Consider the following 20,120-nt stretch of genomic DNA (forward strand, 5'->3'; position numbering starts at 1 on the left):
CCCTGCTCCCTGCCCTATAATCAGGAGTTTCCTGTGGTACAGGGGAGCATTTGACGGGGGTCTTGTGACAATGGAGGGATTTAGGGACTATTAGGTTAGTTCGGGCAGAAGAGGGATGAATGAAATATTTGTCAGAGTATACAACTTACAAAATCAACCTTAAAGCTCACTCCCAGTGGTAACAAAAGCTAACATTTATCTAGAGGTTTTTATATACCAGGCATTATTCTAAGCACTTTAAATATATTAACTTATTATTCTTGTTTTACAAATGAGGTGATTTAAAGTGCAAAGAAGCTGAAATTCGTTAGTCTTTAGCTAAGAATAGCAGAGCTGGGATTCCTAAGCAGCCTAGCTCAGGAATTCAAAACTAAACCACTGTACTGTGTTGCCTCTACCCAACATCATCAGTATATATTTTTAAAGTAATACTGGGCCCCCCACCTTTTTAAAGTAAATATATATGTCCCATGGTTATGTTTTGTTTTTGTTTTTTTTACTGTGGTAAAATACACATTATGAAATTTACCATTTTAATGTTTATGTCTACAGTCCAGTGGCATTACGTACATTCACATTGTTACGCAGCTGCCACCACTCTCCATCTTCAGAATGATTTCATCTTCCCAAACTAAAACTCTATACTCATTAAACAATAACTCCCCATTCCTTTTTCCCTCCAGCCCCTGGCAGAGAACACTCTGTTTTCTGACCATGAATTTGACTTCTCTAGTTATCTTGTATAAATGGAATCATAGCATATTTGTTCTTTTGTGGCTGACTCACTACTTAGCATAATTTCGTAATACCTTCAGGGTTCCTCCGTGTTGCCGCATGTGTCAGAATTTCCTTTTTAAGGCTGAATAATACTCCATTGCATGTAAATACCACATTTTGTTTATACATTCATCCATTGATGGACAGTGAGTTGCTTCTACCTTTTGGCTATTGTGAATAATGCTGCTATAAACATGGATATACAAATATCTGTTTGAGTCCCTGCTTTCGATTCTTTTGATATGTAACTAGAAATGGACTTGTAGTTCTATCTTTAATTTTTTGAGAAACTGCCATACTATTTTCCACAGCAGCTGCAACATTTTACATTCCCACCAGCGATGCACATGACTTCTACTTTCTCCACATCCTCATCAGCATTTGTTATTATCCTCTGTTTTGTTTTGTTTTTGACTTTCGATAATAGCTATCCTAATGGGTATAAAGTAGCCATAGTTATTTCTGTGTTCTAATTTTATCAATTCTAAAATCTTGGCACTGTGAACAAGATTTCATCTCTTACAAATGCTTGTGGCTGGCCACTAAAAGCCTGAGGAATCCAGAATGTCTGGCCCTCATCTTAGCTGGCAGTTGGCAGCAAGGTAAAAACCCTAAATCCCTTTGGAACCAGAAGAAACATTTACCCCTTTAAAGACCTTGCTACATAAACATTCCATATTACCCGTGATTTCTGGTTGTTTTAAATGCCAACTGTTTTTATTTTGTGATTTTGTAAGTGAATTTAAAATGTTGTATTTAAACTTTTGTGCTATCCAAAAGTGCTCTCTCAAAAAAAAAAAAAAAATCAGATAATTAATATATGAAGCCAGAAGAATAGGGCTTGATTTTTTAGAATTGACAGTTTGAGAATTTTTGAAAGATGCCTGAGTTTAAAACAAAAACTCACTATAAGTTAATTAAAAGAGTTTTGCCCATAACCATAAAAATCAGTTTGTCTGATCTGCAAAATGCTATCTTCAGATTAAAAGATTATATTACACATCCGTCTTAACTGATGCTATTTTTTCTAATTTGCATAGTTTTACTGGCTATTTAAGCCCATATACCAATTAAAAACAAAAAATTGAAAGTTAATTCTGTATAAAAGACTATGTTGACCCGGCGTGGTAGCTCACGCTTATAATCCCAGCACTTTCGGAGGCCAAGGCGGGTGGATCACTTGAGGTCAGGAGTTCGAGACCAGCCTGGCCAACGTGGCAACCCCATCTCTATTGAAAATACAGAAATTAGCTGGGCATGGTGGTGCACGTCTGTAATCCCAGCTACTTGGAAGGCTGAGGCAGGAGAATCTCTTGAACCCAGAAGGCAGAGGTTGCAGGGAGCCGAGATTGTGCCACTGCACTCCAGCTTGGGTGACAGATCAAGACTGCATCTCAAAAACAAACAAAAACCCAAAAAACACTATGTTAATGACTATGTAGGGGCATAAATAAATAGTAACATAATCATTGCTCTGAAGAAGTATATAGTATGCCTCACCTGCCAATATTCATTTCCGAGCCTGCAGTACAAAAGTCATATTATTCCATTTTCAGGCTCCTTAATCTGCTTTTATTAGTCAGAAACCTAACTTGATCAGTTCATATTCTGACTCTACTTGCTTTTCTGACTTTTTAAGAAATAAAAAATATTTGAATTATCCTGGATTCAACACCTCTGTATTTCTATAAATCATCTACTGCGTTAAAAAGTGTCTCACTAACAACTTTATTTGTGCCATAATTTTCTCATTTTTGATGGGAAAATATTTCTCCTGTTCTCTTTCTTGGTCAAGATATATTGCTCAAGTATTTTTTTCTTTTGTGTTTTTGTAGTGAACTGTATCAATTCTATTGACTTCCTGCTGCTTTCTCATCAGGTATAGACTTAAATCTCCCAAGGGGATTTTTTTTAAAACTACAATAAGATGTTTTTGGTCATATGCTTTTCCTTTTCCAGTGTTCCATGTTACATCCTTTGTTCATTTTCAGTTCTTTCTCACACTTTGTGTTCTTAGAAATTCCATCTGAAATTTAGAAATAGTCTCCCATTCATTAAAATGAACTACTGAAATTAGGACTTTGCAACCCAAAAAGATATTTTAATTGGGCTAGGATAATGATCTTGAACTTTTAATCTATACTAGGTTACTGCATGTTTTCAGCTCCTGTTACTTATTTGACTCTACTGTGTAAACACTGTCATTCATTAACAAGTCGATGCCTGATTAGTGCTACTAACTTTTTTTATGCTGGCATACTCAAGTGTTTCTTGTTTAGCTTGTAAAGAATGGCCATAAGATACCATCATCTTGGGATAGTTTGAGCGCCTTTCCAAGCATTATTTTGGTAGCATTTTTCTGATATGGAATAACTTCCAAATCCTTTTTGAAAAGCATTTTATATCAGTCTTTCTTAGACTGCCCCAACGACATATAATGAACTACTAACTTTGCCCTGGTTTCACTTTTGTTCCTTTCCTTTTTATTTCTTGTCATTTTCCCTATCCGATTTTCTGTATGAATTCCTGTCAGATAATAGGTGCTTGGTAAACAATGGTTGTATTAAATGAGATTAGAAACTTTTTAGAAGGATTTAAAGTAATATTTTACTTATGGTATTCCTAGCACATTGTTTTGTTCCATGGTTGCTATAACATAATTTAAGGAGAAGAAATTGTTAAAGAATGAGCCCCTTTGAATTTCACCTTTCCTGGTAAGACTTGGGACATGACCCATTTAATCGTCAGACTTGGATGTATCTACAACTTCTTTCCTGGCCTGAATGTTATTCTCTATATGAGCCTATGCTCAATTTTCTATTAATATATTACTTTAGTTATTTTAGATACTTTTCTTACCTTTCTAAATATACTGCTGATCTCAGTTTATTTTCTTTATTTTTTTTTTAATTTTTTTATTATTATTTTTTGAGACAGAGTCTCTCTCTGTCGCCAAGCTGGAGTGTAGTGGCGCGATGTTGGCTCACTGCAACCTCCGCCTCCCGGGTTCAAGCGATTCTCCTGCCTCAGCCTCCCGAGTAGCTGGGACTACAGGCGCGAGCCACCACGCCCAGCTAATCTTTTGTATTTTTAGTAGAGACAGGGTTTCATCATGTTGGCCAGGATGATCTCGACCTCCTGACCTCATGATCTGCCCGCCTCGGCCTCCCGAAGTACTGGGATTACAGGTGTGAGCCACTGCGCCCGGCCTATTTCCTTTATTTTTAATCATTATTACCGTGCCCGGCCTGTTTCCTTTATTTTTAATCATTATTACCAGCCTTTTACTTGTCTTATATCAGATGAGCTGAGTATTTTTATGACACATCTGTGTTTATATAACAGAAGAGCCATGGCCACTCCACACGAGTGTGTGCTTTTGGAAGCTGTCATTTGATTAAAGGCTTAAGAGATTATATTGGCTAAAGATATAGCTGGTCTGATAGAGGGCCCAGTTATCTATAGCTGAAGAAAAGAAATTTTGTGTTTATTTAATTTAGTACTTCTCTTTACTGAATACTGCAGTTTAAGGATTCAGTGGTAAAGTCATGACCACTTAAACTGTGCAGTTTTGTAATAACAATGATTTTATCTTATTAAGATATATCATTACAAATTAAAGAGTACAGATGTCCTTTTTCATTAGAATTTTGTGTGATACCAGTGTGACAGTCAACTAGTCTTTTTTATGATGTGTTATCTTTTCTGACACTGATAAGAACACTTTATTATGCATGGAAGAACACAAATATTGAAGAAGACAAAATTTGAGTCTTGCCTAAACCAGGATTTTGATTTTAATTTTCATCAGATTTTTTTGACAGGTCTTGGAATATTTAAATTTTAAAGTGCTTCTCTCTTAAATGTAATGTATTGCTTAAAATCCTTATATTCTGAGGCTTAGTTTTTAGTGTCATTTAGAATTAGCTTTGTGTATCTTAACGAGGCTGAAGTTTTATTTATGGGAAAATAAACAGTTGGCATTTGAACAAGCATTTATTTATGGTGCAGTCAGTTTGTGCCAGGAACAATGCTAGACCATAGGCTGTAAGGAAAGAAGATAGATTTGATTATTTCCCATTGTTTAAGGAGCTCACTTTTACAAACATGTAAATAGATTAAAATGCAGTGTAAGTGCTAGAGCAGCTCTGTGTGTTAAATGCTATGGAGACTTAGAGAAGGCTGCAGATAATTTTCCCTGGCAGTCTTGGAAGGCGGCTGCTCCAAGGTGGCTTTTGTGTTAAGCCCTGATCATGAATCTGAGAATATCTTGTAAAAATAAAAAGCACTTTAAATATGCTATATTCTAATGTAAATAAGATTCATTTTTTAAATGTCAAATATTCCCCCTTAATGGTTAAAACAGTGCATAGATTACAGTGGCTCTTTAAGAAGAGGACAAAAGGCAGCTTTACTTCATTCTTTTCATGGTTGTTGGAAAGCACATTTCTTTTTCTCAAGAAGGCATTTGAGTTGAGCATGTATACTGTTCATCCTTTTAAATGTTAATTCTTAACACTCTATAACCCACAGCATTAAGTCGGAAGGTGTTTAAACAGTTGAGGAACTGCCTTAATACTCATTTGAAGTTTTGCTTAAAAAAGTCCTTCAGTACAATTTATAATATTGTACAAGTTCATATATGTAATTTACTTTTAAAATAGCACCCAATTTTATATCTTTAAAAAATTGTTACCTGCGTGAAACAGCAGTAGAAATATGTGAAAGTGTTTATATATGTAATTATTTTAGATACTATATACAAAGTAAACCAAGATTTTTGTCACTTATTCACTTCTCTGAACGTTTTTGCTTCATTATAACTGGAGAATAAACACCTTATTTGAGCTTTTTTCTTTCTAAAAACTGATTTTTACAAAAGTTAATTAAAGTAACAGTAACCAAAAATGAAACTTTGCATATATTATTCAGAAAAATTCCAAGAAAAACACTCAAATAATAAAATACTTAAATCAGGACTATGAACTCGTGAAATCCTTCTTTTTAAGAATGTATAGCAATACAGATTTATTTGGGGGTCTGGGACTTATCTTTTAAAAATAATATGTATTATATATATTAATGTATCATGGTGTGTCATATACTGCTATTGTGCTAAATATTTTATTTTGTACTATTAGGATCTGCAACTGGAATATGGACAAGGACACCAAGGTAGTTACTTTTTAGGTGCAAACAAGTAAGTAAAGTTCTTTTAAAACTTAATTTAAATTCAAGAATGATTAAGTTGCCTTTAATATTATATTTTAATATTTAAGGTAGAAAATTGTATTAGGCTGGTAGATATATTTTACAATATGCATTTCACCTTTTTCCATTGCTTCCTTGCTCATTATTTAGTTAATAGTTGTCCTAATGGGAAGCATCAACATAATTTTTTTATATCAAGCTACATTGGTGATCTTGTATGTTAGAGAAAACCACATGTATTGCCACTGAAGGCAGATACATGTTTTAGCACTTTATTTCTAAAATTGATCTGTTTATTTCTTATAAAACTTGCTTTGGTACATCTCTAAGATGGGTTGGTCACTAAAAACAGCTGGAATTATTCATACAACTTAGAAATCTTAACTTTTTAGCTATAAGGTTTTTTTAAAGTAAGATAGTAGTTAAAATGTGTGTCTGAATTCTTAAAAGTTACCAATCTATGCAGTAAATAAATTCAACAGTTATTTAATGCCTCTTCTACACCAGGCACTGTCTAATTGATAGAGGCATAGAGGTTTAAAAGGCAGTTTACAAACATAAACAATTTAAATTGTTCATTTGCCAGGTGTGATGGGAGACAGAATTTTGCTATTCCCCTTAGAGTCTCATTTTCTAAGTTTGTGGATAAATTATCATGATAAAAACTAATTTATAAGGGAATATAATTTAAATTACCAAAATCTTCCAGCAGTGCATATATTATTTTAATAGTCAGAACAACTTAAAATTCCTTTTTTTTGAGGCAGAGTGTCACTCTGTTGCCCAGGCTGCAGTGCAGTGGCGTGAACTTGGCTCACTTCAACCTCCGCCTCCCGGGTTCAAGTGATTCTCATGCCCCAGCCTCCCAGTAGCTGGGACTACAAGGGCCTGCCACCATGCCAAGCTAATTTTTTGTATTTTTGTAGAGACTGGGTTTCACCATGTTGGTCAGGCTGGTCTCGAACTCCTGGCCTCAAGTGATCCACCTGCCTCAGCCTCCCAGAAGGTGCTAAGATTACAGGTGTGAGCCACCGTGCCTCGCAAAATTTCAAAATATTATTTCGGTTGCATTAGAGAGTTGAGACATATATATTCCCATATTTTAAGTTAAGCAGTTGAGAAATAGTAACTAAAGACAAATAGCTTAGTTTTAAGGGTAATAATGCAAAATCATGTTTCTCTCTTTTTTTAATAAACTAAATACCAAATGTTTAATTTTTTTAGTTAAATATGCTATCCTTTCCTAACAGAGAGAAAAGGCTTTAATAACAATCTGGAGAAATATATTAGTTTTTATTTAAGCTGAACTTCAGTTAAATACTATCAGAGTTTTAAAGATATTATTAGCTTTGATACTGTTATTAAGTCATTATTATTATTAGCATTTATGTTTTTTTAAAATGGAAAATAAGTGTAAAATTTTCTTGGCAGAGAAAATGAAATTTTACCTAAATAGTTGACTATTTGTGATTTATAAATTGTCTTAGTTTGTTGGTGAAAAACAAAGGAAAGTTTGTCTCATAGTGGATTCGCAAATAAAAAAAATTTTTGAAGTGTTTTTATGTTATTTTCTCTAAATATGAAGTCCCTAATTTTAAGGTCCTTGTTAGCAAATTTTAGTGTATTTTAAGAGACTGAAATTTTTCGGAAAATATTTTTTACCTTTTTTGATTCATTTAAAATACATTTTAAAAATCTGTACATGCGAAGTACAAAAAAAAAATGTAGCCCCTCACTAAATGCTTTTCCAGATTCCTTAGTTTCCATTGTCTGATTTCTGATTGTTAGACATTTTCGTAGTGTATAGTTATTTTGGCTAGGTAAAATGTTAATAATTTGCCCAACCTTCATTTTTTGATGAATTGGATCCCTGCTTAAGGAACTGTATTCTATATAACGAACCCTTGGCAAGGTAGGTTGGCCAAAAGTTTGCTCTTTGGCTGTGTTTCGTGTGTAGGTATAGACATACATGTGACATGAGCATGGATTGTAGCACTTCTCTTGCTGTACTGATATGTCTGCTTTATTCTTGTGATTAGGCAGTGTTTTAAAAACGGGATTTCCTGCTTTCTCCATAGGTGATCAGGCAGACAGATTTCCATTGATGGGTTTCTACCTATTCCAGACCATGCAGGAACTATCTAATTATAATTGTTAACATAGGTCTTTTCTTTTTCTAACAGGAAGCATATGTACTTTGACTTATACTTGCTTGTCTCCTTTTCTTTGGAATTCTAATCTCACTAAGGTCAGCTTTTCTGATAATTTATTTAAAACCAACAAAATATTATTTTTAAAAGAAAACACTAGGCCGGGCATGGTGACTCACGCCTGTAATCCCAGCACTTTTGGAGGCTGAGGCGAGTAGATCACCTGAGGTCAGGAGATCGAGACCAGCCTGGCCAACATGGTGAAACCCCGTCTCTATTAAAAATACAAATATTAGCTGGACATGGTGGCACACGCCTGAGGTCCCAGCTACTCGGGAGGCTGAGGCAGGGGAATCGCTTGAACCCAGGAGGCGGTGGTTGCAGTGAGCCGAGATCGTGCCATTGCACTCCAGCCTGGGCGACAAGAGTGCAACTCCGTCTCAAAAAAAAAAAGAAAAGAAAACATTAAATTATTTATGTTTTGTTTTAATTTAGGTCAAAAATGTTGAAGGTAAATTCTCTTCTAATAAGTAATAGTTTAAAGAGTACATTGAATTACACAATTCCTGGCACAGTTGAGTATAGTAGTAGTAAATGCCAGATGGCTTTTCCTATAAACTACATGACTTTGAGAAATTTACCTCTATTATTGCTAGTAAAATGGATAATATAATAGTACCTGCCTCATAGGGTGCTAAGGATGAAATGGAATAATTGCTATAAAGCATTTAGCACATTTAGGACTTAGTAAATACTTATTAGTTGCCTTTATTTATGGTAGTTATTCAGTAAATAATTGTTGATTGTATGAACAAGTAGAAATGTGAGTGAATAAAACTGCTGTTTAATTTTAGAGAAATAGGGTTTTTGTTTGTTTGCTTGTTTGTTTGAAATGTAATCAGAGCAGTACTTACAGATTGGGGGCAGTTAGACAATTTTTAAAGATGTTAATAACCGCAGCACTGATTCCTTAGCTAATGCAAATATGCTGAGTATTTTGGTGGTCATTTTAGACCTCTGCCGTATCTGTTTGTACATTGTTTCATTTTTAACCTTTTCGTCAACATTTCTTACTCATTTTAGATTGTCTTAGAATTCAGCATCTGAAAGCATTGTTTTTGTTTTGTTTTGTTATTTACTTTATAAAACTTCCATAAGAGAAGAATTCAAGTGGACTAGTGAATAGTGACATTGTTTATTGTGTAACATTCAATCTTGGTGAATAAATCAGTATCACATTTTCTCCAGTGCTCTCAAGATGCAATATTTACTGTAAACAGACTTTTTAGCAAATTTAGCCATATTTCATTTTCTCTTTTATAAAGCCTAAAAAGTAAATCATGCATCCTACTTTTCATTAAGACCGTATTAATTCTGTAATTTCATTAATAAAATATGTTAACACACAATGGGGATTTATAGGTAAATGAATTAAAATATACATATGAATCCCTGAGCCATGGGCTATCTGCTTTTTCGTAGTCACTTATTCAACCATTCTCTTATTGTTAGAGAACTCCCAGAAAGATTCTTTTTAAAAAAGTGGAATGCTGGCTGGGTGTGATGGCTCACGGCTTATACCTGTAATCCCAACACTGGGAAGCCAAGGCGGGTGGATCACTTGAGGCCGGGAGTTCAAGACCAGCCTGGGCAATATAGTGAGACTCAGTCTTTACTGAAAATACAAAAATTAGCTGGGCATGGTGGTGCACGCCTGTAATCCTAGCTACTCGGGAGGCTGAGGCACGAGAATTGCTTGAACCTGGGAGGTGGAGGTTGCAGTGAGCCAAGATCACACCACTGCACTCCAGCCTGGACCAAAAAAGCAAGACTCCATCTCAAAAAAAAAAAAAAAAAAACATGGAATGCGAATGCAATATAAATCCAATTAAATATGGTACATTTTAAATTATCTTCCTGTATTCAAATCCTAATATTTTCTATTGTAAAAAGAAATATCTCAAAAAAGATTGTCATGTGCTTAACAAAAAAGTATTTTTTCACATCTAAAATTACATAAAAGCCCACTGTACAGTTCAGATGCATTATGTTTAATTTGGTAAAATAGTTTAAAGCAGCACTTCTCAAATATTTGGTCTCATGATTTTTTTACAGTGTTTAAAATTATTGAGTATTCCAAAGAGCTTTTGTTTATAGGGGTTATAACTATCAATATTTATAGTATTCAAAATTAAACTTTAGAACTTTTCAAAATGTTAATATATTTTTTAAATAATATTGTTTGTTATAAATAACATACTTTTGTGTGTGTGTTTAAAAAAAAATCTCCATTCTTAAGGACCAACTCAAATGCCAGCTCTTCACAGTGGTTTCTTATAACACCTCTGATTTCTCTCCTGAGACTCAGAGGCAGTGAATAATTGCCATAAAAGGTTTTATTATATATGTCAGTGCACTGCAGAACACTTTTTGTTGAGGTCCACTAATAACATTTTTTTATGAAAAAAATAGCTATTTTTTATGAGACAAAATAATATTAGTAAAAAAAAGTAGCATTGTTTTACTTTTTTTTTTTTCAAGTCTTGTTAACATTGCCTTAATAGAAGACAGCTAAATTCTCATGTCTGCTACTGCATTCAATCTGTTGTGGTATCACACATCTTGTAGTCTCTGGAAAACTCCAGTGTATACTCATGAGAAAATAAGAGCAACAAAGGTATTACATATTGTGAAAATAGTTTGGACCTTGCAGACCCCTACAGGAGACTAAGAGACCCCAGGATTTTTATACCACAATTTGAGAACTGCTAGTTTAAGGAAATGTTATTTAGCCAATAGTAATAAAGAAAATACTAATCAAGTCCCAACTCTGTCCTAAATTACCCTTCTGGGCACTTTACCTACATTAATTCAGTAGACCTTCTGACAGCCACTTTGAAATAAGTACTGAGGTAATTTCTACTTTACATAGCTGGAAACCAAAGCATAGAGAAATCAGAGTAACTTATCCAGTGCCATATCCTGTGATGGTGAAGGCGGGATTCAGATTCAGGCCGTCTTGGCTTTAAAGCCTGTCTGCATTTTGCTCTAGTGCCTCTAGACAGAAGCTCCTGCTTTCTTAGAGTTGGCCCTTGGAGAGCTTTGTGAATAAGATAATATTTGACTGTGGTACCTCACTTTTTGTATCTCCAAAATAGGACTTGCAAATAGTTTGTGGTTTTCCTATAGAATTTACCACTCTGGAGTCATAAGTTTTTCATTTTTTAAAATTTAAATTGTTGTTAATCTAGGCTAATTAAAATATTGATGACTAAAACCTATTCTGTTAATTGCTTACAGTAGATAACCATACCTTTCAGTTTCTCTAGTTTTATGTTTTGTAATTTTAAGGGCAGTTTTTCCTGATATGTATTAGGAGGGGAAATAATCAAAAGGTGCTACCTTATAACTTTTAGGGAGAGTAAAATTTTTGCTGACTCTCTTTTATCCCAGTAGTATATTAGTAACTATATTTATCTCCCCTATTAGCTTTGAGAAGTCTATCGAGTCTTTATGCTTGAAGAGTGTAATTTAGGAGGTATGCTGCATGAACTTGCAGTAAAAAGAAGTAAGGGAACTTCAGGAATGCCATAGTTCTCTCTTACATTCCTGAAAATTAAAGTTTTGTATACTGCTCCTAATGGTAAAATCCTCGACCTGGTCTGATACAGGCTTAGTCTCCCAAAAGTGTAAATGTGTTTGCCCGTGCACCACTGGAGAACAAATCCTTCAGGTAAGTGAGTGTCTTCCGTGAAAGCAAAGTGCTACTACATTCATGTATTCACATCACATGCATGCATGCTTCCGCAGAGAGATCCAACATGGTGAGTTTCATTTTGTAGGATTGCCTGAGAGCATGATGTTATTTTGAAGTGTGTCACCTTCCTTATTTTAAGAAAAAGAAAGTATATATAATGTCAGGTGTCAGGTATAAAATTCCAGGTAAAATTTGAATCCTGGAAACTCCTGGCTATGACCCTGCAATTATTGTTTTGTCAGTACTGTTGTGACATTCCATGGTGAGTTGTCTTCTGTTTGAATTGGTATTTTTCAATAAATATTAGGATTTATTTTGTTCATTTAAAATACATTAATATAAAGACATTGGCAACAGGAAAATAGAGGTATTTCATTAAATATAACTTGATGTTTTATGGTTGCAGAGGTGATCACTAGCAAATTTTCAGTAAATGGTAAAAAAGTAATCATTCAAAAAATGTATGGTTAAGGTTAAAATGATAAAAACACATTCGATATTCCTTTGATAATTTATTCACATTATTTTTTGTTTTTGTTTTTTCTTTTAAGGAGTCTTCTCAAGTCTGTTGAAGAAGAATTGCATCAGCGGTAATTTTAATTTTTAATCTTAAAGTACTTTATGTCACAGACAAGTAAAGTCAGTTTGCCTTCTTCTCTGTTATGTAGCCTATTTGTTTGAGTTGTCTTTTTTTTCTTTAATAGAGATAGGGTCTCGCTCTGTTGCCCAGGCTGAATTGCAGTGGTGTGATCATAGCTCACTGCAGCCTTGAACTCCTGGGCTCAAGCGATCTTTCCACCTCATCCTCCCTAGTAACGGACATCACGATCCACCGCTCCCAGTTCCTTGTTTTGATTCTGAATCTATCCTATCCTATAAAGATGCAGAAATAAAATTTTATCTTACAGTAGCTTTTCCTGCATTTTCTAAAATTTCTTCTTACTGTTTTGGTAAAATCCATTTAATAACAATGACATTATCCTTTTTATTTAGAGGACACGTCGCACATTTAGAAGATGATGAAGGAGATGATGATGAATCTAAACAGTAAGTTCTGTCTCTGTTTTTGGTAAAAAGAAAAGGTGTCATTTGACCTGATTTCATCAATCTGGCAGCTTAATATTGATGGAAATTTCAATATCAGTAACACAATATCATGGGTTGTACCTCAGTTTCCTTCCTTTTTTCTATTCTAGTTACATTAACTTGGGCTGACATAACAAAATACCATAGACTTAGACAACAGAAATTTATTTCTCACAGTTCTGGAGGTGGGAAGTTCAAGATCAAGGTACCAACCAACTTGGTGAGGGCTGCCTTCTTGGCTTGCAGACAGCCGTCTTCTGGCCATGTCTTCACGTGGCCTTTCCTCAGTGTATGCACATGGTGGAATCGGGTAAGAGTGATCTCTCTCTCTCGTAAGATCACCAATCCATAGGATTAGGATCCCACTGTTACAACCTCATTTAAGCTTAATTACTTCCTAAAAACCCATCTCTAAATATAGTCACGTTGTGGGTTAAGACTTCAACATGTGAATTTTATAGTGACACATTTCAGTCCATTTTTTCCAAATGACCATAATTTTTTATTGTAGATTTATCAGTGATTGATAGCTGCTGTAATTTTACTACAACTACAAAGAAGCTTATTATAAATTTGATTAAATTTTAATCTGTTATATTTCAAGTGAACAAATACTTTGGATGTATATAGTTTTAAAGGAGGAATATTTTTACTATTGTGTATGCATTGATGTTTACTTTTTTTTTTTTAATAAAGATGCAGTTTCATGGTAAAATGATAAGAGCACTTGAGTAGCAGTTGAGGGCATAGGTTGATCTTGGGTAAAGTTACATAAACTTTCTAGGCCTTGAAATCCCCATCTGAGACATTTGTGCTTCATCATATTACAATTTTTTCTTTCTTTCTTTTGAGAAAGGGTCTTGCTTGCTCTATGGCCCACCTGAAGTGCAGTGGTGTGATCTTGGCTCACTGCAGCCTCGACCTCCTGGCTCAAGCAGTCCTCCCACCTCAGCCTCCTGAGTAGCTGGGACTGCACCTCCACACTTCCTAATTTTCTATTTTTTGGTAGAGATGGGTTTCCACCATGTTGTCCAGGCTGGGCTCGAACTCCTGAGCTCAAGCAATCTGCTCACCTCAGCCTCCTAGAGTGCTGGGATTACAGGCATGAGCCACTGTGACCAGCCTCTTTCTGTTTCTAAAACTGATCCTGAGTTATAATGAATTCTAACTTCAGTCACATTCTGCATATAATTTCATAAAGCATATATATAGTTTTTGATGAGCTTCATCAAAGATGTTTCATATCTAACAGTAGCAAAAATGAAGTTTACAATGTGATATATTTTATACTGTATCATTTATTTCATAAGCCAGATGTGGCTTATGTTCTTAATTATTTACCTTTCAGTTGATATAAACTGGAATTATAATTATCTTTCCCAGTTTTAATTACAATATAGTACTTGGAACCAAGAAAGTGTATTACCCAATTACTTCTTTTTAAATTGAATTTAATTCTTTTAACTGAAATAATTATAATACAAATTTCTGTGGTACATAGTAACGTTTTGATACATATAATGTAGTGATCTGATCAGGGTAATTAGCATATCCATCATCTCAAACATTTATCATTTCTTTGTGTTGGAACATTCAATATCCTCCTTCTAACTATTTGCAACTAAATAACACATTATTGGTTTTTTGTTTTGTTTTGTTTTTTGAGACAGAGTCTTGCCCTGTCACCCAGGCTGGAGTGCAGTGGTGTGATCTCGGCTCTCTGCATGCAGGCTCTGCCTCCCGGGTTCACGCCGTTCTCCTGCTGGGACTACAGGCACCCGCCACCACACCTGGCTAATTTTTTTGTATTTTTAGTAGAGATGGTGTTTCACCATGTTAGCCACGATGGTAGGATGGTCTTGATTTCCTGACCTCGTGATCTGCCCACCTCAGCCTCCCAAAGTGCTGGAATTACAGGTGTGAGCCACCACACCCGGCCCATTATTGTTAACTATAGTCATCCTACAGTGGTATAAGAGAGTAGTAATACTTGCATACTGTAAGTATTTACATAACTGTAATTTTGTATTCTTTAACAAATCTCTCCCTTTCTTCCCCTTTTCCCTGACCTTCCCAGTTCCTAGTATCCTATGTTCTGCTTTTTACTTCTATGAGATCAACTTTTTTTTTTAGCTTCCACATGAGTAAGAACATGCGGTGTTTAACTTTCTGTTTTGGCTTATTTCACTTAACATAATGTCCTCCAGTTCCCAGTTACTTCTGAATAATACCTCTAGCAACATTTCACAAAATACTTTAGAAAAAACTTACAATCTTAGAAAATGATATTTGTCTTTGCAGCTTTTTTATGTCTTTGAAAAAATTATTATATTTTAGGATTGATTCATTTGTAAAATGAATAGTTCTGATTCTAAACTTTTCTGTTTTTAGCTCAACTCTGAAAGCAAAAGTTCCACCTCCTTTGCCACCAAAGGTAGACAGATTTATTTTTCAATTTGATATATGTGTGTTATTGTTCTGCCAATTTAATACTTTGCTGAGAGTTTTTCTAGCTATTCATTTGTGATCCACAAAGAAAAATCATGAAGTTGATATAAGTAAATGATTTTTTATTATATTTGTCTCATTTTATAATGCCCAACTTATATTTAGTGTTCATTTTTTTTTTTTTTTTTTTTTTGAGACAGTCTCACTCTGTCACCCAGGCTGGAGTACAGTGGCATGATCTCGGTTCACTGCAGCCTCCTCCTCTCGGGTTCAAGCAATTCTCCTGCCTCAGCCTCCCCAATAGCTGGGATTACAGGCACGCACCACCAGGTCCAGCTAAAGTTTTGTATTTTTTAGTAGAGACTGGGTTTTGCCATGTTGGCCAGGCTTGGCTCAAACTCCTGACCTCAGGTGATCTGCCTGCCTTGGCCTCCCAAAGCTGTGGGATTACAGGCATGAGTCACTGTGCCTGGCCTTATTTAATGTTCATTCTAAGTAACAAGTCCTAGGAATTTACACTGAAAATGATTGTATTAATGGATTAGTGTTATTTGACTTGGGTTAGAAAACTCACATTTCTTACAAGATTGTTTTTCTCAAAATCTGCAATCTATTCCTGACTTCTAAGAATGAATAAAGGATAGTAATTTATCATCATAGATATTTAATTTTCAAAAGATAGTTTTAATTAAAAATACAAAATAGTACAATTTTTAAATGCTTTTTAACAACAAAATTATTTTTCCAAACAAAATCATTCTAAAATAGTAATTTCAACTGATGGGTTGTTTTTTTTAAAGGTAAAATGAGCTAATATATATTTTATTTTATAAGTTCATATGCATAGCAAATTTTAATTATAATATGAGCTGCTTTAAAGTTTAAAATCAAAGTGTTACAAATGAGAGTTGGAGTCTTAACAGTCTTGTCATTCGCTTTATTACTATTTTTATTTATTTTCATTTTATACAATTGAGAAAATCCTGATTCATGCAAGTAAATAATGCTGTACTTGCTTGTTTAGTTTTATCATAGCAGAAGTAAAGAGATCTGAATTTCAAAGAAGTAAGTGCTGAGCAATAATAAGAGACACGTTATAAGTTCTACAAACCATCAGCCAACTGTAGATTTTTCCATTGTTTGTACAGAAAGTGTCTCAGGCATCCCATATTGCTATGTTTGTATTCTCCAACATGATAACGTTTTTTGTTTTTTTGTTTTGTTTTGTTTTGAGATGGAGTCTCGCTCTTTCGCCCAGGCTGGACTGCAGTGGCGCTATCTTGGCTCACTGCAAGCTACGCCTCCCGGATTCACGCCATTCTCCTGCCTCCGCCTCCTGAGTAGCTGGGACTACAGGCACCCGCCACCACGCCCAGCTAATTTTTTGTATTTTTAGTAGAGACGGGGTTTCACCATGATAGCCAGGATGGTCTCGATCTCCTGACCTCGTGATCCGCCCGCCTCAGCCTCCCAAAGTGCTGGGATTAGAGGCGTGAGCCACCGCACCCGGCCACATGATAACATTTTAATTGGTATCCTCTCATGCCCCTGGTCTGAAAGATTAAGCATTACCATAAAGACATTGAGTCATCTAAGAGACAGCTTAGATTAGCCTTGATACGGAGCTGAACTTTGACTAGTCTGAATATTTGAAATAAAAAGAGATTCATTTAAATTGAAGGAGATAAGAAAGACTAAAATATTTTTTTATTTGGCTAGTCTAAGTGGGGAGACTTGTGAGGAATTAATTAAAAAGTCGACTTAGAGGCCCTTTTATTTGCACAGCAGCAAAACCTGAGATGTACACATTTTAGTTTACATTTTTAGAATATATTTAAAACAATAAGATAGTCTGAATTGGATGGTTGAGTAACCTTTAAACTCATCTGGTAAACCTCTAATGTATAGTAGAAATAATTTGAAAGCTTTTAATGTATAATAGTACTTACTTCAGGAAAATAATTTGATGTTTCATCGTTGGTCTCTTTTTCTATATTATTTCAGCCTAAGTCTATCTTCATACCACAGGAAATGCATTCTACTGAGGATGAAAATCAAGGAACAATCAAGAGATGTCCCATGTCAGGGAGCCCAGCAAAGCCATCCCAAGTTCCACCTAGACCACCACCTCCCAGATTACCCCCACACAAACCTGTTGCCTTAGGTAATGGTGGAGGGTGACAGCAAATATGTTACCAGGTTTTCATACTATGGGGAGAAAAAAAACTTTCTTTTAAGAGATTATTTGAAATTCTTTTGGTGGAGGACAGAAGGAAAGCAATGGCTATGGAGATGTTTTCTGCTTTTTGCCTACTAGCTTAAAGTGTTTTTATGACAGAATTCCCTATGACACAGTCTGAGATATTTTGTCCTCATTTCTCATTTCATATTTAGCCTTCTCTCTTCTAGAGACTGGTTCCCCATTCATTTAGCTACGGTGTGGAAACAATGCAAATTAAACTATGAACAAACATGGAAAATGTGTTTTGCGTCTAGGTTACTCCTGTTTTAGAAGAGAGTACCTTGTCCTAACTCCTTATTTCATTTAATCATTTCTAAAAAAATAATTGGTATTATTTGCTAGGTATTTGCCTCCAAATTAATACTAGAAGGTGCTATTTTAACACTGTAAAGACTCCTCTGTGTTTATCCAGAAGAAGCGATTTTAAAAAAGAGCAACTAGGCTGGGCATGGTGGCTCACACCTGTAATCCCAGCACTTTGGGAGGCCGAGGCAGGTGGATCACCTGAGGTCAAGAGTTTGAGACCAGCCTGACCAACATGGTGAAACTCCGTCTCTACTAAAAAAAAAAATACGAAATTAGCTGGGCGTGGTAGCGCATGCCTGTAGTCCCAGCTACTTGGGAGACTAAGGCAGGAGAATCGCTTGCTTGAACCTGGGAGGCGGAGTTTGCACTGAGCCAAGATCACGCCATTGCACTCTAGCCTGGGTGATAAGAGCAAAACTCCTTCTCAAAAAAAAAAAAAAGAGCAACTAAAGTTTCTTGGATGACATAATAATAAATCACCCCTTTTCTAAAAGTAGTTATGAATTCAGTATTTGGTTTTTTAATGCTAACAAATACATGCACTTATATACAACCTGAATTTAAATTTGCCTAATATGCCAGAAATAGAGGTATAAATAGAAGAACATATATATAAATGACGTCTTACTTGCATAGTAAATATTCTGATTGGGTGATCCCAAATGAATAATGACACTATCTCAGAGTTAATATTTTTTCTTTCCTACTTGATAACTTTCTGAATGAAAGTTTTCATGAAGATTAATCATTTTCAATGAATATATCTTATTGAAGGAAATGGAATGAGCTCCTTCCAGTTAAATGGTGAACGAGATGGCTCATTATGTCAACAACAGAATGAACATAGAGGCACAAACCTTTCAAGAAAAGAAAAGAAAGATGTACCAGTAGGTATTGATAGTCATAAGTTCTACTTGTATTTGTTTCCTTTTTAACTGTTAAGTTAGTTTTATGCTTACAATTAGTGACACTATAGCACTAGTATATTTTACAATTACTATATTGATATTTTAGTATATTAATTATAATGGTGAATAGATTATTTAAATCTTGAAAAAAGTGACTTAGCTATGGTAAACTTGAATGATGGCTTTTTATCGTTTACATTATTTAGATTGTTCACAAAATAACTATTATTATTCTCATTGAGGATAATTGATTCTTGATAGTTTCTCTTACAGTCTCATGAAGTTATGGAAAGAAGGACATAGATAAAGAAAGCTGTAGGTTCTACCCCAGGACAAATTTCTAACTATAGATCAGGGGTCCCCAACCCCTGGGCCGCAGACCAGTAATGGTCAGTGGCCTGTCAGGAACCAGGCCACACAGCAGGAGGTGAGCAGTGGGCAAGTGAGCATTACCACCTGAGCTCCACCTTCTGTCAGGTCAGCTGCAGCATTAGATTCTCATAGCGCAAACCCTGTTGTGAAGTGTGCATGCAAGGGATCTAGGTTGCACGCTGTTTACACGAATGTAACTAATGCCTGATTATCTGAGGTGGAACAGTTTCATCCCCAAAACATCCCTCCCCTTCAACCCCCATCTGTGGAAAAATTGTCTTCCATGAAACCAGTCCCTGATGCCAAAAAGGTTGGGGAACCACTGTTAGAGATTACATAAGTAGTGACATTGCTGCTCTTACCACTTCGAGAAAGGTGAAATTAGTCTTAGCAGCTACTCCTATCACAAATGTTAGCTAAAACATCAGAACTATTAAAACATAAATGTTATTCATCAGGGATCATAAGAGATGAAACATTTTAAACATTTGTAAAGAATTGACTTACGATCACTGGAAGACATTCAACTATCATCATAGAATTTAAAATAGTAGAAAATCCTTAAAACCCCCAATATCTCAACAGATGTCAACGAGATGAATAGGATTTTTTGGAAGTTTTTGTATACACTAATATTTGTTATTTTTATAGAAATTTCTAGTATATTCAGTATGTTTGTCTAGTACATTCAGTATGCTATGGTTTCTGCAGTAAGCACATCACTAGAGTCTTTTGTGCTATATCTGTTTAACTTTTTAAAAATATTTCACTATACAATATGACATATTACTCTTAAAATTCACGTAAAGTATTTGGTGTTATTCATTGTAATTTCTGAAATTTAGGAATGGGTTTTATGAAGT

General features: G+C 35.0%; 1 protein-coding gene across 13 annotated transcripts in view; it reads left to right on the forward strand.

The window, feature by feature from the left end:
- Window positions 1-20,120, forward strand: part of MAP4K3 (mitogen-activated protein kinase kinase kinase kinase 3) — a 187,367-nt gene that overhangs the window by 131,306 nt on the left and 35,941 nt on the right. For 8 of the 13 annotated variants that reach the window (XR_010149572.1, XM_016948387.3, XM_016948388.3 and 5 more), the window contains 7 exons: window positions 5,919-5,977; window positions 7,868-7,900; window positions 12,447-12,485; window positions 12,889-12,942; window positions 15,373-15,415; window positions 17,434-17,593; window positions 18,752-18,864. Coding sequence is in view for 10 of the 13 variants with exons in the window: in XM_016948387.3 (XP_016803876.1) it covers window positions 5,919-5,977; window positions 7,868-7,900; window positions 12,447-12,485; window positions 12,889-12,942; window positions 15,373-15,415; window positions 17,434-17,593; window positions 18,752-18,864 (501 nt within the window). In the remaining 3 variants the exon portion in view is untranslated. The remainder of the gene's footprint in view (window positions 1-5,918; window positions 5,978-7,867; window positions 7,901-12,446; window positions 12,486-12,888; window positions 12,943-15,372; window positions 15,416-17,433; window positions 17,594-18,751; window positions 18,865-20,120) is intronic. The other 5 variants (XR_010149573.1, XR_010149574.1, XM_016948389.3 and 2 more) reach the window with 1 other exon arrangement.

This window comes from Pan troglodytes, chromosome 12 (genome assembly GCF_028858775.2).
Source record: "Pan troglodytes isolate AG18354 chromosome 12, NHGRI_mPanTro3-v2.0_pri, whole genome shotgun sequence".
Taxonomy (NCBI): domain Eukaryota; kingdom Metazoa; phylum Chordata; class Mammalia; order Primates; family Hominidae; genus Pan; species Pan troglodytes.